This window comes from Anas acuta, chromosome Z (assembly GCF_963932015.1).
Source record: "Anas acuta chromosome Z, bAnaAcu1.1, whole genome shotgun sequence".
NCBI classification, from domain to species: domain Eukaryota; kingdom Metazoa; phylum Chordata; class Aves; order Anseriformes; family Anatidae; genus Anas; species Anas acuta.
Window position 1 is genome coordinate 72,153,221 of NC_089017.1, and position 27,501 is coordinate 72,180,721.

A 27,501-nucleotide genomic window follows, 5' to 3' on the forward strand; every position below is an offset into this window, starting at 1 on the left:
TCAATTCAGATGTGGAATGTCCCAAAACTTTAACTAGTATTTTATCAGAGTTGACTTTCATTCAGATAAGAATCCATTTTCATAAGCAGTTCCAGTGGACAACAGAAATGTCTTTAGTCTTCATAAAAATCTACAAAAGCTGTGTAACCTTCAGCCCCACCTGCTGGTACCTAATCTATAAACAAACAGAGAGAGTTACTCTGTAGTACTACTAAAGGTCTTACACGCGACCACGCCAAACTCACTCAGACTCATTTGGAGTTGGTTTTCTTTCTTGTCCTTAAGAGATTTAGCTTCACCCCCAAACAAATATGTGTATTGGGTTTACATGGCAAGGTTTTGGTAGTGGGGGGCTGGCTGCAGGGGTGGCCTCTGTGAAAAGAACCCAGAAGCTGCACCATGTTAGATAAGGGCCAGTTTCACCCACCTCCAGAGGGACCCGCTTCTGGCCAGAGCCGAGCCAGTAAGTGATGTTGTTTGCACCTTTGTGAGAGCAGATTTAAGAGATGGAGAAGAAAAAAAAAACTGCTGTGACAAAGCAGCTTGGGGGAAAGAGAGGAGTGAGCACCAGCTCTGCAGCCCCCAGGTGAGTGCAGCAGGAGGGCAGGAGGTGCTGCAGGCAGGCAGCAGCAGTTCCCCTGCGGGCTGTGCAGGGAGAGGCCCCTGGTGGAGCAGGCTGTCCCCCTGCAGCCCATGGGTCCCCCATGGAGCAGATCTCCACGCTGCAGCCCCCCCATGGGTGGAGGAGCCCCCGGTGGAGCAGGTGGATGTGGCCTGGAGGAGGCTGCGGCCCATGGAGAGCCCCCGCAGGAGCAGGCCCCGGGCCGCAGCTGCAGCCCGTGGAGAGGAGCCCCCGCAGGAGCAGGGGGTCTGGGGGGAGCTGCCGCCCACCCGTGGGGGCCCCGTGCTGGAGCAGTTTGCTCCTGGGGGATGGATGGACCCTGTGGGACGGAGCCGTGTGGGAGCAGTTCCTGAAGAGCTGCTGCCTGTGGGCAGACACCGCAGGCTCAGTTCAGGACGGACGGCATCCCGTGGGAGAGACTCCAGGGGGAGCAGGGGCAGAGAGGAACCCTGAAGGAGGAAAGGAGATGAAGTGTCAGGGACTGACCACAGCCCCTAGTCCTTGTTCCCCTGTACCACTCAGGAGGAGGTAGAAGAGGCTGTGTGGGATGAAGGTGATTTTACTTGACTTTTAGTTCTCACTGCTCTAGTCTGTTAGTAATGGCTAATAAATTACATTAATCTCCCTAGTCTATGTCTATTTTGCTGGTGATGGTAGTTGCTGAGTGATCTCCCTGTCATCTCAGCCCTTGAGCCCTTTGGATTGTATTTTCTCCCCCTTTCCCTTTGAGGATGGGGAGTGAGAGAACGGTTGTGGTTGACCTCAGCTACCCAGCTGGGTAAAACACCCATAATACATTTGTAACACACAATTGAATTTAAGAAAATCAAGGACTGAAAATGACTCAGATGGTGTGTTGCTATTGTCTATATTGTTAAGTTCTCATTTCTCTTTGACTTATCTCTCCTGGTCTATCATTTTGATGATTCTGCTCCGCTCAATCTTTGCTTTTGGTATAGTTCCTGACTAAAATTGTGCCAGATGATTTAAATGCTCTTGTGGCATTACTGGTGAAAGAAAACACATCGCTCCCATTTCAGATAGCCACATCACTGCTGACTGTCAAATCCAGTAAGTCCCTACTGAAGTGCAGCCAAAAATCTAGCTTCTGTCTAAAAGAATAGCAGAGGGAATGCTGAAATAATTGGGAGTTCATCCACAAGCCTAAGAAGGAATGTATACATTTCCCTGTGGGATTAAACAGACTATGATTTTAGGTTTTTTTTTTTATTATTTTTATTTTTTATTATTACTACTTAATGTAGCATTTGAAATACCTTGATAAACATGAAGACCTAACTAAACAACCATTACATTTCTGATACTAGCCAGTGTATTCAGGAAATATGTAATTCTTATGGCTCGTCTAATATAAGTACTCATCTTTTCTTTGCACTCTGCTTTTTATGAAAAGCAACAGCTTCATCTTTTACAAAAAAAAAAAAAAAATTTATATATATTCATTTTCTTCTGAAGATAGTTATGGAAGTCTGGAATTTCATTTGCTTCAGGAAGTTCTATTATATTACTCAGTGATTTTAATTGGAAATTTTAAGCTGATTCACTATATACATCTAATTATTTTAAAATGAAAAATGCATGCAATTCTAGTGCAGAAAATTACTGTTTCTATTTAACAGAAGCCTGTGATCAGTATGATTTACTTTCTCTCTCTTAAAAATTTTAGTACTTAAGAAGTTAATGACAGAAATGGGAAATGGCTAAAAAATAACTGTAGCATAGCTGTCATCAAAGAAGTGTATTTTAACCCTCTAATTTAGAAGCATAACCATTTGAAACCTGTTGGTCTTTGTGACCAGAAAACAATCTCTTCAGGTACAAATCTCAAAACTATTTGTTTTGTCCATTTGTCCAGCAATCTTGGTTTTATTTGGATTTACTAACACTGGTCACAGGGAGGGAGGTGATTGAAATAAACAGGAGAAAGTTTGTTCTGTTGGATTTGTCAAAGGTTATATTCCTCTCTTCTTCATTCAAATACATCATTTCACTAATTTTATTAAAATTCTTAAGAACACTTCCCTGATTCTTCTCCAACTAACCCATTGGAACACAGTATCATTACCAAAGTTGGGAGAAACAAACAGATAAAACCAAAACAAAATGTCTGTTCTACAGAGGAGAAGTGGAAAAAGCCTTTCATCTTATATTGAAAAGGACACTATATCTACACGTGCTTTCATAACCATCAAAGAAACCTCCTTCCTGTCACTAATCTTTCATATTGTTTCATTGCAAAGCTTGTTCCAAGTGACCACAGCACAAGCGTCACCAAAAATTTGTGACCTACTTAAACAAGTACTGGCTGTATCCTGATAAGATAAACAAACTCAAAAATACAGAAAACCTCGGAAAGGTAGCTCCATCTTGCTCAATCACCACATAAAACAGCTGCAGAATTGACCTGAAGTATGATTTAAAAACTCAAGATTTTTTGAGGATCATTTTTACAGATACAATAAGAGTTTTTATCAAGCAAAATAAAAATCGAGACAGTTTATGACATGCCACAGCCAACACTCACATCCAAAATGCACCTGTAACCGCCTTTTATTAGAAGAGTGAAAAGCAAGCAATACAGAGAGTTAGTAAAAAAAAAAAACCACAAGGAACACATCTCAAGCTTCCAAGGCCAACTGATACCAGTAATTATCATGTCTAGATACTTGAAATGTTATTGGTGCAGTATGGCTTCATAGTATCATACTCAAATGCATCTCATCTTTATTGTGTTTTTGCTCTCTGTTTTACAGCTATTCAACTTATTTCCATTTATCCATTCTTTTTTCTTAAGCTAAAATAGTATTATTTTAATGCCTTTTTTTTTTTTTTTTTTTAAATCAGCGAATTAGATGGATGCTCACAAACTATAAAGTATAAATGGCTACGGAAAGTGCTAGCAAAACTTTACCTTCTTGCATGTCCTTGTCATAAGTCATGCAGCAACTAAAGCTTTGCACAATTCATGCCTATAAAAGAAAATAGAGGGAATGAGCAGCCTTTAAGGTTCTGTTCTCTGTGAAAAACCTGGGGCTGGTAGAATTTTTTAATAGTTCCAGCTGGTAGAAATCAGAGGCAGTCCAAAGATGCCCAAAACCCAATCTCTGGTTTTCAACCAGAAGCAAAGAGGGCTCCTTCTTAAAACAGCAACAGCTGACAGAAGGCTACGGAGAAAAAAAAAAAAAGAAAGAATGAAAAGCATAAATAACTGTAGGTTATTTAACCTCTATGGTTCATTTTCTCCAGTTCTCATCTATAACTATTTCTGCAATGGCATTCTGCTATTTTTTTTTCAGATTGGGATAAAAATGTTCACATATGCAAGACCTATCTTCCCTTTGTTTTACTCTCACAGTAAATAATGTCCACCTAAAATCTTATGATAATCTGAGATGTTAAAAGCATGAGGGTAAGCAAAGACTGTTGCATTTCCTTAACACCCTTCCACAAAAGCCAGGTAAGAGAAGTACAAATCTTTTAATCTGATTTATTTTTAGCTATAGCTTAAGACCAGGCTTTTTCATCTTTAAAAGGAAATAAAACTTAATTTAAACTGTTTAAAGAATTGACCAAATTAATGTAGAGTTACTAGAAGATGGAATCCCTTCCTTAGTTTTTGCATGCTGGAAGCATTATGTAAGATTATTTCTTTCTCAATGTTCCATACAGCTTTCTTAATACTATTTAAGCACAAGACACCTGAAATATTTTGAAAATGGTGGCTATAGAAAAATGCACAGATCCTCATCTTCCTTCAGTAGCACACATATTCTGCAATTAGAGCACAAATGTAAGTCAGGGTCCCACAACCAATTAACTCATTTAAGTTTGAATTCCCTCCTGACAATTCTGACCCTACACTTATAAAATTGTTTAGAGATCTATCTTCACAAAAACACTCTTGGTGTCAACTGCTGGTTAGTATTCTTTTTATGTTCTAAAGGAGCTATGCAGGGTGTTCTTTTTTGGTGGTGGTGGTGGTTTCGCTTCTTTTTTTCCTTTTTTTTTTTTTTTTTTTTTTGGGGGGGTGGGGAGGAGGAGAAGAGGATGAGGGAGGTCTGCAGCCAGTACTTACAAACAAGCAAACGTGTTTTACTGATGTCGACTAATGACCATCGTTTGGCCTTAGCCTGCAGATCAGTGCCTCAAACTACCTGCATTTACCACTCATCACAACTTTCTCCAGAGATGCTTTTCCCCTGCAGGATAAATTGGACCTGACTAATGCTGCTTAACACAAAATCACATTTCTCTCTCTTTCTCTCTTGAAACACATTCTAGTACTCAGTGAGTTCATTGAATCATTACACATGGTCATCTAAACATTCATGGATATTGCCTAAGGTAAATACTTTTCTAGAAGTCAGCCCAATTAAATGATCCACCAGACATTTTTTTTTATTTTTTTTTTTAAGGCTAATGATACTGTCATGATCTGCCTGCAAAAATTACCCAGCTTTTCAGTTCTGCTTAACATAACATTTGTACTGACAGTGTTAAAAAGCTTTTTTTTTTTTTTTTTTTTTTAATTTCCACCCTTTTTTTCCCAAATGACTTATACTTTGGTCTTTAGGAACTAAATCTGAAAAGCTCTCTCAGCTGACTACGTGACTTGTCCCAGAGCTACAGTCCCCTTATTATCCAGATTAGCTTGGAGTAATTACAGAGCATACCAGATCAAGGAATCTGAATTTCCTTTCCTTGGAAACCCAGCCAAAGAAAAAGGCCATGGCAGCATGAAGGGTATGTGGGTCTCAGACCTTCAGCCAAGTACAGTATATAGAATAATTCTTGCATATTCACTTGGGTCTGGGAGCTCATAAGTCCCCATGTTCCTTGAATCTCTCTTTCTGGAGAAGGGATGGCATACCCTTCCCTCTTAAAGAAAAACAGGCACTAGCGCTTAAGACTGAAATTAATTAGTTTATTCACCAAAATCTCTACAACAGATTCTGCAGTAACAGATGGAAACATCCAATTAGTTGATTTAAACACTTTTTAGGGAAAAGTTGCCCCTTTTTGCTACTTCTCTCATGTATTTGCACCCCCCATGAACAGACAGAAGAGCTCTTCCTGATACATGCCAGAATTTCTGGACAGAAGAGGTCTGAATAAAGGTGAATTAAGATTTAGCCCTAATCTTCAACTTCTAGAAGCATGCTAACTGTGTTAATGCACTCCCTTAAAGTCTTCACTTCCTCCCAGTACATGAAGGATCCTCAGTTACAAAAGCTTACGTAGTGCAACAAATAATACTGCAATATAAACCAGTATTACTTTGCTTGCCACTTGATTCTAAAAAGCGTGAAAGTGAGAACCATCACTGGCTGATGTTCTGCCAATTTTTTTTCCTTAATGGCATCTCTAAGACACTACCTTTCTTATCCAGTGGCATAGCTAATCATCACAAGGTCTCATTCTTCTTGAATTTGTATTAATTTATCATCTTTCACTCATGCTTTCAGAAATTGAATAGATGGTGACTTTCTGAAAACTGCTGTGAAGCATTACACAAGCAGTTTGCTTTAACTAAGATCACTGCTATATTTTCTCGCCCTTTCCTATCACACCCAACCTATGTCACTTTGTACTTTCAAAGCTCTTGGAAAGGATCTCTTGTAATGTATCATCTCTTACCCAGTAACAAGAAGTCTAGCTGAACCTTCCATGTATTTGAAAATTCATTTCCAAATCAGCTTGTGTTTCATTCTCTCCCACACTGCCCTTTAGCCTTGCAAAGGTATTTTTGAGAAGTTCAGCAAAGCTGCCTTTCATCTTTTCTAAACGTATTTGTAAAACTCCCCTTGTCACACCAGACCTTTAGTCATACCAGACTAGCAGTATAGCCATTTGGACCAGGATTAGGCTCCTCCTGTGATCAGCCAGCATTTTCTCCCATCCTTACGCTGCAGCATTGTGTTTTGTTCTGTTTTTCTTTTTTTGTGTAGTTATCTACATACATACTACAATGCAGAGGTGCCAACTGAGGCATCCCTACTAACTGTGAGAGAAAAAGTATTTAAAACCAATGAGACTTACCCAGCCATGGTCTTCAAAGACTGGTCACTAAGCCTTGTACTATGGCACTGGTTCTGCTGCAATGCAATACATCTTACAAATAAAGAGTACCACCTACCCCACTTATTAACAGTAATATTTGCAAAGCAATTTCATGCACTATATTTGAAATTATAGGAACAGTAGTAGGGTAGATGCATAACTGGAAATCAAGCCAGTGGCTTGAAAAATAAACCACAGTCACGTTATTACTGCAGGCAAATGCACTAAATAGGAGTAAGAGGAATCAACAACTGAACTGTTCTGTCAAATATTCTTAGCAACCTCCACACATTATGTCACTAGTGCCGTATCAGCAGTATTGTTACCATTTCAGAACTGTAATGAAAAAGTTAACAAAGACAAGGACACCCTTAATTTGGGATTTTCACAGAGGTGCATTCGGCTGGTAGAGAGTCTTTGTTGTAGCATTAGAGGAAAATAGAGGAATATGAGCATTGATACTGAACATAATTCTAGGTTGATGACTTGTGTGATAAAGAGTGAAATACTTAGTCTCAGAATACATTTTCCAGAATCCACAACATTGCAAGATTGTGCCTTTCTTGTTCTAAATTCTACTGAGCACTCTCAATTTATAATGAAGGCAATCAAAGGCAGTGAAAACTTCCCAGAACTGCTCAGCTTATTCAACCTACATTTATTCGTTTTTTAAGTAAAAGAAACATTTCATATGGAAGTAAGAGAAATATAACACATGATCAATGGCCAGCAATCAAGACTTTAATTTATGCATATTTTTTTTTCTTACACAATTTCCATATACTGATCAGCTCTGTTTATACATAGCTTTTGTTAATAAATCAGTGCAAGGTACATTCATTTTACTGGCTAATTTGCTCAGAACTAATTCCTTGAAGCAGAGCCCAGTGAACTGAAGAGCCTATAGTTTTTAAGAAAAATATAACATCCCTTCCCATTAGTTTTAAAGATCAGCTGCTTTATTATACAAAATATTTAATTTCTTACTACAGCCAGGAAACAGGGAAGTTTTAAATTAGATAATTAATTATTAGAAAATGTCTGGTCTAGACCCAGAGTGTAACCAAAATGAATCACCAATTCAGTTCATTTTAATTTCTTCCCTTAACACACATATCAGCAGAATTGTTAAACTCTTTGCATGAACACTGTATCTTAGATCTATAAATCTCATCATCTTAGCTGGAGTTTTCTATCTGAGATCTCTTGTGCCAAATCCAGATTGCATTTTAAAATGCAGACTCATAACTTCATTCCAATATACTTGAAATAGATGTTTTGCTGTCACTATCTGGAAATTGGACATTTCCATTACTACTATCTCAAGGAGGAAAATGTTCAAGGCGGATCTCTATGTACTGTCAACCATTTTTTTTCATCTCTATTTCATAAACAAACATAAAAGGAAGTTAATAATGGAAGTAAATTTTTCTTTTTGGGTTCTTACTGCCAGCCCACACAGACACAAAACTATAAAATGAAAACTGCAAAAGAAAAGAAAAAAAAATAGCACTGGAAATCACAGCTTTTTTAATGCAGTTTAGACTTGTTTATTAATTATAAGCAACAATTACAAAGTAAATAAGGAAACAAACAAAAAAAACAAACAACAAAAACAACAACAACAAAAAAGCAGATGTACTCTGTAGATGATCTTAAGATTTTATATTTGCTAGCATTCCCATAAAATACAATCCCAATCTTTACATAAAGGGAAAAAAAAAAAAAGATAACAACAGAAGATAACAAGATATAACAAGAAAGACAACAACAAAAGTGTCTGAATCTCACACAGCTAGTCAGTATGGGGCTTACAAGGGGCGTAAGTCTTCATGTTGACCATCCAGGAAGGGTCATAGCTTCAGAGAAGATAACTTTCATTCTCCTGCCATGCAGTACTGTGAAGAGTCCATCTTCATTCTCCTTGACACTCTTGCTGCAAGCGCTGGGGCTGCCACTGGACCTCCAAAACATCCCCTTGTAGGGGGATGTCTCCAGCCCTGACTAGTGTGGTGGTGTCCCCTGACCTCACCCTGGTTTATCCAGAACTGAACTGGGGATCAGCTCTCCCTCCCCATGGCAGGACTTTTCACTTGTCCTTTTTTATGGCTCCTGATATCCCATTCATCCAGTCTGGTTTCTCTGAGTGACAGACCTGTCCTCGAGTGCATACACGGGCTGCCCCAGTTTGGTGTTACCTGCACTCTCAAGTGGAAAGCACTCGCTCCATCCCCTCCTTCAGGTCACTGATAAAGATCAAAAATGGCAGAGGTCCCAGATATGTCCCCTCAGTGTCAATATGGCTCAACTGACCACTGCCCTCTAAGCGCCATCATCCAACCAGTTTTTACCCATCTTGTTCTCTGTCCATCCAAACCATCATGGCCCATGTTGGATGTGAGAACAGCAACAGTGCCTTGCTACAGACCAGGTACATGACACCCACTGGTCTCCCACCATCCACAAACCAGCCATTTCTTCCCATGAGGCCAACAGGTGGGCCACGTGTGATTTATCCCCATGCTGACAATGCCCAGTCACTTTCTCCTCCAGGTGCTCCATGATATTCTTAGGAACAAAAGCCAGGCTGACCAACCTGGAATTTCCCAGATCATCTTTTTGAAAAAGAAGTGCAACACTTTCATTTCTTTGGTCTCTGAGGACCTCCCTGGATCTCCACAACCTCCCAGAGTTTATAGAAGCATCACTCTGCATGGACATCAGACAGCTCTCACCACCCTCAGGCGCAGCCCATCTTGTTCTCTTGGCCCATGTCAAGTCGTTTCACATCTCCCTGACTTCTTGCTCACTCACTGCTGGTTATTTCTGTCCTTCACCCATCTCCCACAGAGATCTGGCAGACCTGTCTGTGGAGGATTGAGGCAAAGGCAGAGTTTAGTACCCCTGTTTTCCACAGTTCATTTGAAAGTGGTCCTCTATATTTCCCTCCTCCCTTGCAGTGAAGGACTTGAGTTGGCTTCTTGGAGTCTTTACAAGACACTGCTAAAATTGTGTTTGTTCTCCCCCATACTCATTCCTGCAGCCTGAGACTGGGGAAGCAGCATCATTTCTCAGTACTCTTCTTCTGGACCAAGGTCACTGAGATGTACCACAGTGGTTGGTCCAGCCCACACCAGGGGCAATCTTGTCTGGCATATAATCATAAATGAATCATGTTCCCCCAAGAGTAAATGACCACTTAGAACACCTATATTTGACAGACAGAGGTTTTCATTTCAGGTGCACACACTGTTACTCAACTTACTGTAGAGTTTACTGCAAAGGGATGACTTCACCATTTAGTATTGCAAAAAGTTGATAGGTGATTCATACAATGCTGGCAAGCAACCCAAATTAAGGGCCCCGTTTCATACCATAAAAAGACCTGCAGCAATTAGGGCACAAACACACCTAGTGCAGTGCTGGCAGTTTTTCCTCTATGTTTTTGCCTGAGAGAGAAAGGAGTCCAAACCAGAAAATGCAATAAAACAAAACAAAATCTCAGAGAGGTTTTAGCCCATTCTGTAATGAGCTCTACTGCAGCTCTTTCTTGAAGGTTCTGTGAAACCATATAAACCTCAAATTTACCAACACTAATAATAAACCTACATATACGATTTGAAGATTTAATTACCTGATTTGAACATAAAGAGACAGCTTGCAATACAAGTAAAGGTTTTGCCAAACACTGCCATTAATTTAGGGGAAGCATTGGTGTAAAGTTATTCCACTGTATTCACAGGAGGTGTCCCAGGGTTACTAAAGCTGAGAGAAGCCACGAAAATCCAGATTCCTGAAAGAGTTAAATGTGAAGAGCAACCTACTTTCAACATCAAACTTGGATTAATATCTATCAGGGTCCTCGGTCTTTGAAGCATCAACTGAAAAAACAGAAATCCATAAGCTCAAGTCCATTCAATGATAGGGAAAATGAAAAATGTATTTAAAAAAAAAAATAAAAAGGATAAAATAATAGTCCAGAGAAGAGAAGTGGTTTAAGGTACAATATAAACCTTAAATGTGAAAAACACTTTGAAATAACACTGCGTTTGACAAAGTGAAGCCTTTTTGTCTGCATTTTCTGCCCTAACTGTACTGCAATTGTGGCTGACTCTAGACCTTGGCCATTATCGCATGTAACACTGATAATTTTTAGATCTATTAGAAAGATTACAATTTATCACAAGAGTTCCAGGAAAACGGAAGGAAAAAAAAGCACGGAAACCCTTTGTGCAGAGGAAGAAAGTAGGACCTCATAAAAGGCAGGCTTGAAGAAACAAAAAGCCCAGGCAAACAAACAAGAGACCTGCACCTGTCTCTTCCCACAAACATAAATACACACCTCTTTACTCTTCTAGGCAACAGTAAAAATTCTGAGTAGTTAGTGATAAACAAACTAGGTCACTACAGAGATACCAAGGATAAATATAGTAATTTCTAATGCAGGGAAATGCTCCCAGAAAAAAAAATAAAATAAAATAAAATAAAATAAAAATTGGAAAGCCTAAAATGGCTGTACTGAATGCAGAAACCTTTTTTTCTTTACAAATGTCATTACCATTATTCACTTTTTGGTGAACATTGCGGAACATAAATACTACATAAAGATCTGCCTTGTGTCAGTGCTTACAGATCTGCTAGAATAAGTCAAAAGCCACCACAAACACTGCAGGGCCATACAATAATTCCCCATCCTCTCCTGCCAATACATTTATTTTAAAATTTACACCACTGCAGCATATTCAAAGACTGACCACCTATGAGTGATCCTGTATATACAGGATCATATAGCGACATCTGCACACTGGCAACATACCACACAGACATGATTTCTTTTGAATGCTCATTCCCATCAGGAAAATAAGGTCTGTACTCTGCCCTAAAGAGGCTAAAGACTAAGTACTCTCCCTTTCCACCCTGACGGCAACAGCAAGCACTTTGCACAGGATCATCCTTCCCTGGTAGAGCATCTCTGTCCCTACGTCGTGGCCTTCAGGCTGCTCTCCAGATCTCAGCCTCCAGGAACAGCCTACGTGGCTGAAGAGCAGAGATATGATGCAGCATTATTGCACTGCTTGGGGAAGGTATGAGCCTAAAGAAGTTAGTATTTTATTTTTAAACTACATCAATTTAGAAGAAGCACCGCCTATAAAGTCAGTTTCAGCAGATATACACTACAGATTGTAATCTACTGGAACAGTAATTTTATGTCTTTTATGCTGTTCTCTTTCAAAGAACAGATGTAATATGTCTAAAATCTTCAGTAATTTTACTGCTATATCTTAACAGGAAAATGGGCAGAACAAAACTATACCCGTTCTGAAGCTGCTTTTTCTACAGAAAATCTGTTCTGAGATCCTATATTAAAGGCTTTTAAAAATTATTCCAACTGTTACAAAATACATATACCATGCCATAAACAGACTGGGCATTTGCAATTTGAATTTTAAAAGCTTCTAACACCTCATTTTGAAAATGGAAAAGAAATGAGAATCTCTTGCATATACAGTAATAAAGCAGGAACACCAAAATAACTCCAACTAAGAGTTTTCCTGAAACAGCAATTCTAGAAGATTACCTGTTTGTGAGATCTGTGCAAGTCTTTGGGTAAATATCACTAGCATGCTAACACCACACACACACTGTAAAATCCATGTGCAACCAGCTGCAATATTTGCAGTGCAGAGGCTTACGCTACAAGAGACCTAACATCCAGGCTCTAGATAAGTAGATGTAAGACATCAAATTTCATTATTTTTCTTGAAAGTAGATGCCTTTCAATATGATCTATTGACCTTCGTCTTCAGACTTCAGGGATGCTTTTTGTAGCATCTGGAAAGTGCAAACACTTCAAGAAAAGAGAAGGAGGGAAAAAAAAAAAAAAAAAAAAAAGAGAAACAAAGCTTGATGTGACACAAGAGACAAAAAAAAAAAATTGCTATGGAAGATGCTGGCATAAAACATTAGGAATATCTGCCAGATTAGAAGATCTACAGGGTGAAAGAATACCTTCCTGAACCTCCAAAAACATGCAAGAAAAAAACTTCCTTTATGCCTTGCTACAGTTCTTCAGCTTGGAAAATGGTGCTGCCCAGTTCAGAAAACTGTATGTAATATGTAATCTGATTATAAATATGTAAATATGTAATCTGATTAATCTTTATCTCAGTTAATTTGGGGCTCAGTTTTGGGTTTTTCCTCCTTCTCTCCCCTGCCTTAAAAGTAAATGTTTAGTTGAGATTTAAGTCTCCTACTGGAAAAGAAAGTAGTTTACCTATACTTAATTATTTATTGCTTTCTACAGGAAAACATACAAAAACTTTCAAAACTTGTATACTAAAAAAAATTGTCAGCACACCAAATTGGTAAAAATTAATCAACCACTGGTTTCAGACCCCAGGAAGAGACACAGAGCTAGTGTGTAAGGTTGGGGCAAAGGGATGCTGCCACTGGGAATGGCACAGCACTTCATCAAGTCACGTACTCACTGAAGGATGCACTTTCGTCCAACCCAATGGCCAGACTCAACAGGCGTACATTCACATGAACTGCTACCAGAATAAATAACTGAAATATTTTAGGTCTACATTTTGAAGAGTTTCCCCATGGAATAACTGAAGCAAGTCATGGTTTACTCATTCATTTTGGCTGCTTCTCTCCCCCTGCTCAGGCTTCAGTTAGCCCAAACGGAGGAGCCAGAGCCACGTCTCCTCACCAGCAGCTTAAAGCAGTTTGCTTGCCCACGAACAAGCAAAGGGAGAGTCTGTCAGGGAGGCAGCTCCTCCTGACTGCTCTCTGTGGCCAGGGAGTGATCTTTATCCACAAGCTAAATAGTTTGTACATAGTAATTAGGGAAGAAAAACACTGTAATCTACTGTCATCAAAATAGCCTACCAGGAACATTTTTGTTAATCAGCACTTGATTGGCCCTGGGACAGTAAGGCAGCATGCCTCTGGGCTGGGAGGTGGCAGGAGAAACACAGAGCTTGCTCCTCTGCCTGCAGGAAGGTACTGCAAGTGCACACAGACAGGAACTCAACACATACTCACAGGTATGGTTTTTGTACGTGGTCTCTGCAGTAGGTGATATATAACTACATGCATGGGACAGGGAGGGAGCTTGGCATTTTCTGCCTAGGGTAGAGAAACAAGCAAGCTTGTGTTACTGCTCGATATGGTTTAAGTTCACCTGTTTGGTACTGAAAAATGGACTTGGGACATTCACACAAACACTGATAGCCAGCAAGCACTCACAGGGGCAGGTCCAGAAATCTATTTCTCAGGAAAAAACACCAAAGCTGTCACTGAGAAAAGGATCTGTAATTTCCCTTGTAGAAAGAACGTCAGGACACATCCAGTGTCCAAAAACACCATGACACTCACTGCTGTCTCCCACTTCCCATCACCTTTCATAGCACCTGCACTGGGACTTGGCTAGTCCTACCTCTAAGTCACCCAAAAAGCTGAACTATCAGAAAACCAGCATTGCAGAGAAATGCAGTCTTCTTTTGCTCTGTTTAAGATCGTCACCAGTGCTGAAATTACAGAAATTAGTGGCAAACAGCAACTAGAGGAGCTTGGCCACCAAACATCCAACAAAGTTTCTCAAATCAGCTGATACTTAGCAGTAGCGAACTGCATGGAATGAGAAGACGAGACCTTGCTCCTCACCCCTCCAGAGGCCAAGCAGCAGCATCTCTACCCACATGTCAGAGCCACAACTTTTACTACCCTACTTTTACTCACACTCAGCACTATAGCTGTATATTAGCACTTAATTACCCAACCATAGTGAAGGATACTGAGGCACACTAGAGTAATAAGTGCTCTTGATGTGTGAAGTAATATAGATGTAGCCTTAATGTGCAGCCACTACATATTGCCAACCACGCTTTACTCAGCAGAATTCAGGGCTCTGACTCAGAATGTTGCTTTGATTTTTGACTACATTTTTTGAGACTACATTTCTGAGTACGTCTGACAATGCTTGAATTATTATTTTTTTCTTTCCTGATCTCTGTCTGTCCACTGTGACTTCAGCAGCAGGCTGAATCAAAGATCTACCTTTCGGGAGGAGTTCAGTTAATTACAATGAAAAATGATAACTGTCATCCACAGGAACCACAGAGCGTAAGCATATGCATAAGGATGCAGGGTATGACAATGCAGCATTTCTAGAAGACAACATGCATCCGAACAAGTACACCAGATTAAATAGAAGCCTGGTGAAGGAAGCCGAGAGGTTAGAACAGGATGGGATTGATCACACCTAGGGAAATGAAAGTCATTATTAAAGAGGCTGGTTTTTATCCTGAAGGAATGCTTATAACTGATGCATCATTTTATATGAGGTCAGGAGGTAAGCCATAAAAGAGACATCTAAGAAATTAGACAAAAACATCATTAAAGAAATATCTGTAGAACGTACAATAGAAGAGAACTACTAGATCATTTTAGCTACTTCTCATGACAACAGCATATAATTTCCCCATCCACACTGTATACCATTCACTGTATTGATCTAATTTTTCCTTGGAATTGTTCAAATAAATGGATGTTCAGTGGTTTTTAAATAGTTATGGAATAGCATCTGAGAGCAATCGGCTACTAGATCTTCTTTTTTAACCTACAAAAGTCCTTGTAAGACAATCCAGTGCAATTCCTCACACAAGTAAGAAACCTGACAAGTTACGCAGCAAATGATGTTTTCTCCATCTCTGTTTTGAAAGCCCAAGCTGCCAAGGGTTTTGGGGCATCTTTTTTTAAGAAAACAAACAAACAAACAAACAAACAAACAAAAAAACAGTCTCAAAACCCATGCCACTCTCTCAAAACACTCAAAACATAATACTTAGCTGGAAAAATGAAAACTGGCAAACAGATTAAAGTGGTACAGCCTATGGGACTGTAATAGAGAATAATCAGAGAGCAAGCCTGGATTAAAGGCAATGCTTGTGTGCAATGATATCCAGCAGGGACAGAGGCTGTCGTACATGAGGGAGAGATGGACAGAAAGATGTAAATGTTAAAACTAAAATAAATCAATGCTCTTTTATTTTCTATTTTTCACACACATGGCGTATATAAGTCTTATCCAAAAGTATTTTCTAAATTGTCTGTTGTAGCTTTGCTGTTGTAGAAACCTACGGACATGAGTAATCACAGGGCAGAAATTACTGTTATTTACCCACTGCTGTCACAGCTCTCCATAATTATACAGGTTGACACAGCATCTTGACAATGATAGGAAAAAAGCAGTTTTTATAAAAATTTTGTCAGCCTCCCTACATAGAAGCGTGGCAAATAAAATTACTTCAGCTAAAAATTGGCAAAGCAATCATCTCTTTCAATTTTTTTTTCATCTATGTCAAAAAGTTGCTGTTAGGAGAACACTCAAAGACAAAAAAAAAAAACAAAAACAAAAAAAAAAATGTCCTCTAGGCCTAAACAGTAGCTTTCTCCTTACAGAAGGGCCACAGTCTGGCTATGCACAAGTGCCTTGCACTGTTTAAAACTGAAAACAACTGAGAAAAACAATGAGTTGCAAGGGAGCAGGACAGGAAGAAGGAAAAGAAGGCCGTTTGCAAAACACTGAAAAAATCCTGCTCCATAAGAGAACAAAATTGGAGACTTTCATTTTAAAACCTTGGCCTGAAACACTTCAGAGCTGACACAAACCCATGCTGTCCACAACCTTGCTTTCACCTTCAGTTTCCCACTCAGATGTACAAAGCTTCTGCCCAGGCTCCAAGCAAGGAGCAGATCTCCCTGTGCCTACTGACCATCCTCCATCTCCTGTTCCTCCCCACTGTCATCTTCATGCTCAGGTGTACTGCTTAAAATACTGTGTCTCAAGTCCTGACTCCTGAAACTGTCCTTCTGCAGGCACAAGTGGTATTGTTAAGATATGCTGGGTTCTCCATGTGAACCATGCAGATGAATACTTTCCTCTGTATTTTCATAACAACTTCCATTAAAGTCCTGTGACTTTGAGCCTTTGCCTACAAGTGGCCAAAACTGAAGTTTTGGGAGGTGAAGTGAAGAAAACAATCATGAGTCTCAAAAATAGTTTTAAATGTTTACTGCTTTTGCCAAATGCAATAGATTTTGCCTTGAACTATGGAGCTCTGCATCTAGAGTTCATGCAACAATGAAGTCTTATTTAACATTACCTAAACATTTTGAAAATGGTTTACAAAGTACCAGACTAGATGTGTGGCACATAAGTGAACATAATTCCACTGCACACTATCTGAAGAGGATGGATATGCCCACTATATATGTATGTAGCTATTATGCAGCATGCAAAATTAACTTTTCATGTGTGTTTCATAGGTTAGTGCATTCACTCACACACCACATGCTGCAATTATTAGCTAGGTTAGCTTGACTTTTTATTAGTGGACCATGGTCTATTTAATTTCTCAACTTCTTAAACTTAAAATAGAACATCAATGCTGTGACTGAAAGTTACACAGCTTGCTGATCAAAAGCCAACCAACCACCACCAGCAACAAAAGTGTTAAGTGTATTCCCATGATACTTTAACTGAGATTTTGCAAGATCCCAAACCACCTGCACATGACAGACATGCACAAATTCTGCACCTCTAAATTTCTGGGACCCTTAAGTAATACCCAGTGCCTAAGTTTGTGCTCAGAGTTTTTGTTTTCAGGTGGGCCAACGCACTGGTTGTGCATTAAGAAGTGCACAAAAGCTCCATTGCTTTAGTGCTCTATACATACCACTAGGACATTAGGCTTATCCTACTGTCAGTACACACAGTGAGTAGCTCTTGCTCTAAAATAAGGTCTTGCACAAACTAAGTTCCCTACAGAGGAAACCTAGACCCATTATCAGTGATATAATGCACTGAAACTAGGCTCATGTTGGCTTTCCCCTTATTTCCTCATCTTACACCCTTTGAATTAAATATGTGTGTAGGTCCTCCATTAATTATATTACAGCATTTTCCAAGGTTTTTAAGTTTGCAAATGTTAAAGTACTTACAATACTTATTTGGGTTTAAATCTCATAAGTCATCTTTCATTTTCTAGTGTGCCGTTTGACTAATAAAAATGAAACTAATGTTCTCACCGTGCAAATGCTTTTAAAGTCAAAATAAATTAACAGCGTTTTGATCCTCAACACGTATTTTCAAACTTGAGGCAGCTAGGCCTCAGATATGCTACAAAGAAGCCCAGCATAATTTGTAATACAATGCAGATGGTTCTCTAAGACTTCAGATATGCTGTTGGCTCTGGGGCTTACATAAGTTTGAAATGTGTAAATACGTTTGTTTTTTTTTTTTTAAAAAAAAGAGAGAGAAAAAAAACAGTATCATGCTGACTGCTATGAGGTTCACAATGAATTTGAGAATAACATATATTTGCTCTGACATTTGCAGTCTCTTTAAGCACTGCTTTTCCGCGGCCAGGTCCTGGTATCTTTACTTACATTGATGGGATATCTGGCTGCGAGTATGCCACGGCTGCTGTGTTGATAAGTGTTGTATAAATGGCTAGTTCAAGGCATAAAAATCAACATCCTAATGCAAAGCATTTGTCTTTTGAAATAACTTCCAAAGTGGATCACTTCCTTGATTTTCAGTTGGATGCCAACTGGAAAAATGGGAGAAGGATGAAAAATAATACAGTACCCCTTTTCACTACGCTATCACTGAAACACAGCTTTATATGAAATATATCCTTCGAAAGAAGATGTACAGGATTTAAGTAGGTATGGCAGAGAAAAACAAAGTTGGATACTTGAAAAAATAAAAAATAAAAGAACATAAAAAAATAAAAGAAAATAAAAGAAAACAACACAACCAGCACTATTAAATCCAGTTATAAGAACGCAAGGCTTGACATCAAATTCTGTCCTAGGCTGACCAGACACGGACTGGATGAAAGAGAGTATCTGCCATATGCTTTCTGGAACAGTCATGGAAAATCAATTTGAATACAAATGTAATTTGTTAAAAGAACAGTGGAAATCATTATGCAGGGTCACACTGTCAGCAGTTTGTACAGAAGCAGATGCCATCCAAAAAGGCAAAGGTGTGTTCAGTAAAACAGGAATCTTGGTCTTTAAAAGTGTCTGTGATATTTTCAGTCTCTTGGCACAGTTGCATGTGAACAAACATGTAGTTTACCTCTCTTGTTTCTCAGGATTTTTACTCATTGCAGCTCATTCTAGCTGCAGAAAGAGATTTTATAGACACTTCTAAGCCTCAGAGAGAGTGGAGGTTCCCACTGTAATGGAGAAAAGGCAATATTTATGAAACAGTTCCTTGAAAGTTCCAAAATATTTTATCTCAGGCTCACAGTCACAAATTCAAGAATGGTATTTGCTTGATTTCAGTAATGTCACTATCGCTTTTAGGCAAACAAAACCTAAAAACTCAGCAACAAGGAAAATGAAAATATACAATACAATTTAAGGATCAGCTCCATGACAAAGACAACTCAGATGGTAAATCTTCAGAATATCCTATTGCAAAACCATTCAATACACAGACATGGAATACATCGTACCATTACCACAGTTGATCAGTTTGCCCTGCTCCATGAAGTAAATCTGGGGACTAAGATAGCCACCAGTTTTCAGTTATGTTTTCCCCACATTTGATCCCAATCTTCACTCACTGTTCCAAAAATCTATTGGCAATAATGTTCCTACAAAATGTTCCTATTTGTTCCTACAAAATGCACAGTGGAACTAAAGAACCTGCGCTACTTCTGCAGATGAGATGCCCTGTATCTGTTCCACCTGAAATAATCTCCTGTAGTCTCTGTAGTCACTCTAGTAGTTAGTTACTGTCTGTCTGCTGCACGGTGGAACATCAGATTTGCTCTTGTTCTGATTTGATGAAGGAACAGCAACAAAAGCAAACGTGAACCTTTATGGCTGTTTAGAAATATAAAAGCATATCCCTCATTAAAAATGCAACTGCATCTTTCTTGCAAGCCAGGGAGTAGAAGTCACTGCACCCTTGAAGCCTAGCTTCATCATATACATGCATACAAACACATCTCTGAAAATCAGACTCCTGTTTCAGTGCATGAGATTGCAAATTTGTCAGACCAGCCACAGAGAAGATAATTCCAGTCTTCCACTGGGATGACTTTCATGTTACTGGGATGACTTTCGTCCTCTCCTGCAACCCTTTCCCCATCCCTCTCTCCCATTTTTTAAAGAAAAAAAAAGATGATTTGCTGATATACTATGCATGTGTTCCAAACGCAAAAAGCAAAAAAAAGGTTTTTAAGATGTGATAAATCGACCGGAATTTGATCTCCATCATTACTCTTCAGTGCTCCAACAAACAAACAATTGGTATTTTCTATTTGACGGCAGACTTGAAACACAAGTCTGTAATGAACCGTATAATTTAACTTTGATCTGCAGTTGGAATTTACCCCTGAAGAAAGCAAGAAAGAACTGACCACTGCATAGATGACATTACCATAGGTTTTCATTATACATTCATTATACTCCATTATGTGAACAGACTCATCAGGAAGTAATATTCAAACGATGCACAAAAAGTTTTGCACCGTTCAAAAACTGCTCTCTGATGAGTTTCTTAGTTACAATGCCTAGAGTCTACATAAATTGAGAAGACCTATTAAAAGTAAACATTATGACAGCGAGCAAAATTAAGCCACTATATCAGACTTGTCAAGCAGCATTTTATTCTGCTTCAGCATTAAAAGACTGTATAATTTTCTTCTGTCCCATTTTGAAACCCAAGGACAAACCCTTAACTGAACAATCACAGCCCAAGCAGGAACAGAACAAATGGACTCTTTCTTCCTATTTCTCAGCTATAGAATATCTGTGAAGTTTTCTGTGGTCTGAAGTCACCTAAAAACATTGCAAAATCATGGACTTAAATGAAAAAACGTCTTAGGTGTGAACCCCACAAAGTCCTACAGAACCCCAAGGCAAAGCCAAATGGCACATCTAGACTTTGTGCCAGTTGCAGTGTCTTTTGCTTAGAAGACTTTAGGCATAAACTGCAGGTACAATGACATCTTGCATAAGCTATCACATGCTCACTGCAACCGTGTGAACGTTATTGGATTTTGAGGAGCCACCGTGCTGAATAATTTAAGATCTGATAAAATATTCAATTTTACTGATACATCGGTTTCATTTTAAAATTAAAAAAAAAAAAAAAAAAAGTGAACAATGACGAGAACAGGTCGCAGTCAATGAAAATACTCTGTGAGTCCTCAGGATAACACTTGTTCTACTCAGTTTCTGGGAGGTACAGCCAGGACAACAACAAGGTCTTCCTCAATCCCCCCACCCCCAAGATGTGCCTTGCCCATGGAGGGACCGCAGCAGCCCCCACCCGGGGGGCGAGGCCGCGGCTCCCGGCGGCCGAAAATCCTCACCCGTGCCCGGCAGCCGGGGCTCCGGGGAGCCTCTAGGGACGGCGGGGGGCTGCCGGGGGTCGTCCCCAGAGGATGTAGTGGTGGCCGGGACCGGGCAGGTGATCTCCGGCCAACACCAGAGCCTTCCTCCCCTCTCCGCCGGTCCCCGTCCTCCCCCCCGCACCGCCGCCGGGTCAGCCCTGACAACTTTTTTTTTTTCTTTTTCTTTTAAATAAGGAGTCGGCAAACCCACTCTGCTTACAGTGAAGGCTTATTTCAAATAACGATGAAAAGAACTCATAAAGTTATTTTTCGGGAGTTGGGGATTATTTTTTTCCGAGCTTGCTGGGGGGGTGGGTGAGAGATGGAGAAGGCGCCGCTGATGTTTTAGACGGAGGTGCCCTAGTTAAAGAGCAGCAGGAAAAGGGGAGCCTGAGGAGAGCTGTCCAATGCTGCCGCGAAGCTGAAGTCCCCGAACCTGTTTGCAAACTGCTCCGCGGATTGCTGGACCTCCGGCTCCCCGAGCCTTCAAATTAAAATGAAGACGGCTGAGTGGGGTGGTGTGGCGGGGGGGAAAGGAAGGAAAAAAAATAATAAAAATAAAAATAAATAAATAAAAAGGAGATGTGGACAGCTCTGCTGGTATTGTTAAATCTTCCCAGCCGCTCGTCTAGGTTAAATCTCAGCCCTCCCGGCATGTCTTCACCCCGCTCATTAAGCGTAGTTGCGAAACAAAACGTGCCCGTGGAGGGGCAGGCTGGCCGGCTTCTGCCTGGGATGCGGAGCTAAGTCCGTGCCATGCCCAGCCGCGAACAAAAAGGCATCCTCACCGGAGGCACCCACGGCCGGCCGCGCCCGCCCGGCACCCGCGCACTTGGGCTGAGACTTTTGGGACCCCCGACCCCGACCCCCGACCCCCGACCCCCGACGGCTCACCTCGAGCGAGCGCCAGGCTCCCGCAGAGCGCCAGCCAGGCCAGCACGGTGCGGCTCATGGTCCCCTCTCCTCCCGCGGCAGCGCAGCCTCTGCCGGAGCGAGCAGCCGGCGGAGCCTCCACCTCCTCCTCTTCCTCCTCCCTACTCCTCCTCCTCCTCGAGGCGAGGCGTGAGGCTGGGCTGGTCCCTCCCGGCTCGGCCCCGGGGCCGAGCGCAGCTCCCGATGCCGCTGCCGCCGCCCTACCCGCGGCGAGGAGGATGCCCCGCCGCGCCCGCCAGGTGCCGCCGCCGCTCCTCCAGCACCGACCGGCCGCCGGCCTCCGTCCCGCCGCTGCCTCCGCCTCCGCAGCCTCCTTCCCTCCTGCCCTCCTTCCCTCCCTCCCTGCCTGCCGCCCGCACAGCCCCCCGAGCGGCTCCGGAGGGGAGGAGAGGAGAGGGGGGGGAAGGAAAGCAGGGGGAGGGGGACAAAGGGGAAGGGATGTCCTCCCCCCCACCCTCTCCCACATAGCCCCCTGCATCCCCTCCGACCCCCTTATCTCGGGGAGAGGGACGCAAAGTTTTGGCTGGAGGCCCCCCCTTCGCCCCCTCGCCCCTTCTCAGCATCCCGCCGGGCAAAATTCGGGGGCGCCCTTCCTCCCAGCCGCCCCCGAGGTGGGGTGCCAGCCTGCCCCTTACCCTAGAAATCTGTGGCTCGGGAATCGGGACAAGGGTGAAATTATGGAAACGGCACAGGGTGGGGGGCGCCGAGGTCGCCTGTCAGAGCTGTGGCTGGCAAAATTGGTGCTGATGGATGATTTATTTATTTTTTTCCAGCCTGCTGCATGAATCTAGAAGAGTGAAATAAGTACTAATTGTCCAGCGGGAGACAAAAGGCTCTTCAGATCTTTTCTGTCCGTGATTTGCTTCCCCTCTACCTGCCCTTACAGTAAAAGAGCCCGTAGTAATACTGCATTAAAAGTTAATAGAAATGCTGAGCGAGAGGAATGCACTCAATAGCATCAGCGAAGGAGCCCTTCTGCGGGCACAGCCCCGTTCCATGGCCGGGCTGTTGTATGACAAGAGGGAGAAACATCGCGCAGCCAGGAGTGGGAACGACCTGTTAAGTCACCTAGTCCATTGGTTCCCATCTCACAATAGCTTCCAACTTTTCCTTTTACAAGCCCTTTGTCTACCACTAAGTGCCAGTAAGTGGCAGGGTGACAGCCCTTCCCTAAAGCTCCGGTTTTACCTCCGAGCTTGCAATTAAATGCGTTCTTTCTCTGACATTGGAGGTATTTCGGTTCCGACACACAGGCCCTCAGCGCATTTTGTGCACCTCTCCCCGCACCCAAACGCAAACCGCTGCTTCGTGATTCGCCGCAAAATTATCCAGCAGCTTAGTACAGATATAGACCGGAAAAAAAAAATTCCTACACTAATGAAGACCACAGTAGTAAAGGAGATATGTTAGCACGGGATTTTTAGTCCAGCGCATCTCTCTGGACATGCAGTGGCTGGTGGTAGCATTCACCCAAACTTTTGCTGTGTCTTTGCTGCTCTTCACCTGGCAGCAGTGGCGTGGGCTGTGCTCACGCCTTCCTTCTGCTGCACAGACAGACTTCGCGATTACATCACTACCTCACAGCGACTTGGATTTCACTCATCAGTCTCCATGCCGGAGATCTCCCTGAAGAACTACTGTCTGGGAAGAAACACTTTTTTTTTTTTTTTTTTTTTTTTTTTTTTTGTCTCCTGGAGGGTTGCCGGAGATGCTTTTCTATCAGTACAGAGATAGCAGAAATTTAGGAAGCCTTTACAAAGCTTCTGATATGAATGCATCATTTCTCCTCGACGGTGCTAATTTTGTGGCTTATCTCTGTTTTACAACGAAGAATCCAGCTGTCATAATTACAAGGCAAGCTGCACTTTAGCTGCTGTGGCAGCCCAGCATGCCTGCACCCCCAAGTGGCTGGCTTGCCTTTTTTTTTTTTAATGTATTTATTTTTCTTGAGGGAATAATCCCGTAATGCAGCCCCTTTATTTCACCAATTAGGATAAGTCTAAAGGGCCTAACTACATTTGGTACTGGGAAGCCCTTTTTCCACTGAGAGCATGTGACTAGCCGCTGATTAAAACAACACAGAAATAGCTTCTTCAAAGCAAGGCATTGTTTATTCAGCCAAAAGCGATGAAACAACAAAAGGCTTTTATGTTTGGTTCTTACCTAAAGTGCAATGACTTTTTGTTTTCAGATTTTCAATAAGTTTTATTCAACAAAATCTCTCTGTCTCTCCCTCTATCTCTCCAGTAGTCACCTCAGACTATCAGACTGCTCCCACATCCTTCTTGCTGCCCATAGGTCTGGGGTCCCCTCCAAACAATGCTTCTCACCTCTTGCTCCGACGTGTTTCAGGGAGGACCCTGACTCTGGGGTGCTGCAGGAGCTCCCTTTCACCCAATGCTTCACTCCAGGCCAGTCATTTTCCCTGGCACAGGGTGATGCAGTGCTCCAGCTCAGTGCTGGGAGGTACAGTCTGTTCCTTCCACCCAACTCAAGCATAGTAATTATTTGCATCTAGATTTTCTTAATTAAGATTTCTGATGTGTAAAAGCCAAACCTGCTTATTGTGATAGCAACAGTTTTACTTTCAGATTCCCCATACTACAGTCTCAAGCTTCTCTGCTACATCACCAGTGTTATCTTCCGGGTTGCTGATTGCAGCATGTCACAGTGCTCTCCGCCACTTTCATCTCTGACCACCCCTGACCTGATTTTGCAGTGAAGAGGTTGACCCAGTGTTCTTCTTTGTCCTCTAATGTTCGGAAATGGTGGACTTGTGGTGTTTGTTGTATGCACCTTTCTTGAAGAAACTGTCCCACCTGTCAGTGGGAAAACCTGACTCCTGCCATCATGAGCACTGTAGGTATGCAACAGTATTTTTCATACAGGAAAACCCAGGACCTGAGACATCTTGAAGGCTATCTTTCCATCATTTGTTTACATATCTGCAAATCCTTAATGACTTCCCAGCGGGTGTAGGCACTAGGCTGAAATATGGACGAGATGGGACTGGAACAGCACCAGCTGTTGCAGTTGAAACTGACATTCTCACCTTTGGTATGCATTTTAATGCATATGATTCTATGATACATGCAGCATATAAATATTGAATTTTTATTTTGTATTCTGATATTTTATATAATGCAAGATTTCCACGTTCTGTCATGGTTGCTCTTAATTTTCTGGAATTTACTACCAAAATGGGCTCAAGAGCTGCCAGGTATTAATCCTTACTCATCCTTTCTTCCTTTTTCTGCTACTCGGTGTATGAACACAACATACAAAGGCCTCTTTTCATTTTCCACACTGTTTCCACACTTCAGGATAATGTGTTTACTAATCACTCAGGATAAAGGAATCTTTTACACCCAATTCATTTAACTTCTTCCATCTAAATGACGATCATTGCTTACATGGAGTTTGTCCCTAACTCTTTAGCTGATAGAAACTTTAGGAGCTATCTAAATCTGTGACATTCCGTCCCTGGGCTAAGGATTCCTGTTATCTTGAGGATTTTAAGTGGTTAGCAGAGAGACAGATGAACTATCACCTTACAAAGGGAAAACACAGGCTTCTTTGACCCTTGGCAATAGCTATTCCACAGCCAGTAACTTTCCCATTGCTTAGTTCATCTTCCTTTCTTTATTACTTTTTTTTTTTTTTTCTGTATTTTTTTTTTTCTGTCCTACCTCATATGCTTAAATTAGCCCTTTGGAGTCATGAAGCACATCAAGAAGGAAAAAAAAAAAAAAAGATGGCCATTAGAAATGTATGCAGCCATTTCATTTGCCACACTGACCTTGGATACAAAAGCCTTCAATACAGCAACAGCAACAACAGATTTTAATGCACAAAAGGAGTACATATTTAGCACTAGGTACATGATAGTGCTTAAGGTTTAATAACAGTGACGTAAGGTCTAATACTTGTTACACTGTAGATGAAGCAAGTATCTCCTGCCTGTGCTGCAGTCATAAAGAGGTAAGAGACTAAAAGCTTACTTTCATCATTTGCTAACCTATTGTCAGTTTTAGAGGCATCTCGTAAACATGAATACAACCAATGAATTACCCTGTGACACCTTCAGGGCATCCTGGGTATCAGCTTTGTTTAGGAGATTAGCTTTATCACTGACTCCCATCAAAGCAGTGGCCAGATTTGATCCTTCTTAAAGTGAGATCAGACCAGCTCAGAGCTCTGGGTGTACAGACACAGATTATATTGCCACCTCCATTATAATTAAGTGGCTACTAAAAAGCCACTGCTGCAAACAAGCAGTAGATCTTTCCATAATGTTTTTGAGTGATACACACTTTGTTCGTCAGGGATTTGCCATGCAGCATTCACCATAAGTGGCTACTCTGATTCTGCAAGTCATTGGCATGTATTTGCCTCAGAGACAGGAACAAATACTACGTCTGTCTGTCACTACCACGGCAACACTGTCGGGGGCATCCTGCCTCTAAATAAAGGGAATTAGTTCATTCTTTTAAGTCTTCCCAAATAGAGATTGGGCCCCCACTTCTTGAACATGAAAGGTTTCCAGTTAAGCCAACAAGAATTTTTGATGTGTAAAGCATGGAGGAGCCTTCTTCCTTCAAACCTTTCTGGTTCAAAAGAAGTGTTATGTGCTGCTGCATCACAGGAATGGGAGAGACGCTGCTGTGTGACACAGGGATCCTCAAACTCGTTGTCAAAGAAACAAACAAACAAACAAGAAAACTTTATTATTATTATTATTATTATATTTCTAGAAAGGATGAAACAAAATCAGTGCTGTAATTGGTTTTGATTTCCTTTCTTTTGTCTTAAAAATAAACTTTCACTGAATACAGATGACATATTTAAGAATCCTATGGAGTGGCTAAATGTTGGAGTATGTTTTAAAATGAATCCTTTGCCACCCATAACGTGAATGTGTAATGTGAGAATGTAAGAGTGGAGAAGGGTGTGCTGGATGAAGTGCAAGAGTAACCCCTGAAACAAGCTATTCCTACATTTTTTTCTATATACCCTTATGCACACCAATGAAGTTATGGAACTTGATGCTAATTAATTTCAGCGGAAATTATTCCCTGCCCACTTGTGAAAGGATGAAAGATAGCAATTTACATTTACACGAATGGGGAGCAGTGGTTCTTCCAGCAGCAGTGAGGCAAGTGTAGAGGCATAACGCTAATGGGTATGTGTCTGATCACTGCTCCTGAAGGTGCCTCATCACCAAAAGCACCTGGTGGCTCTGCTTTCTCAATGGGGAGGTGTGAATTTAACATTAATGTCACTTAACATCTGCAGTGCAGAGGAATAACAAGACAAAGATACATGCCACTAAGGAGCAAGTGGCACACAGTGGGTGTTTGGATGTGGGAGCGTATGGATATGCTGTCCAAGACCCCTTTGCCCAAAAGACTGGGGGTACCCACAGCTCTTGAGGGG

At 41.3% G+C, this 27,501-nt stretch overlaps 1 protein-coding gene across 2 annotated transcripts in view; it reads right to left on the reverse strand.

The window, feature by feature from the left end:
- The window catches only part of EDIL3 (EGF like repeats and discoidin domains 3), a 267,842-nt gene extending 245,451 nt beyond the window's left edge, over positions 1 to 22,391 (reverse strand). For both annotated transcript variants that reach the window (XM_068666882.1, XM_068666881.1), the window contains exon 1: positions 22,027 to 22,391. In XM_068666882.1, the coding sequence (XP_068522983.1) occupies positions 22,027 to 22,084 (58 nt within the window). In that variant the 5' untranslated portion in view covers positions 22,085 to 22,391. The remainder of the gene's footprint in view (positions 1 to 22,026) is intronic.
- Between the last annotated feature and the right edge of the window lie 5,110 nt (positions 22,392 to 27,501).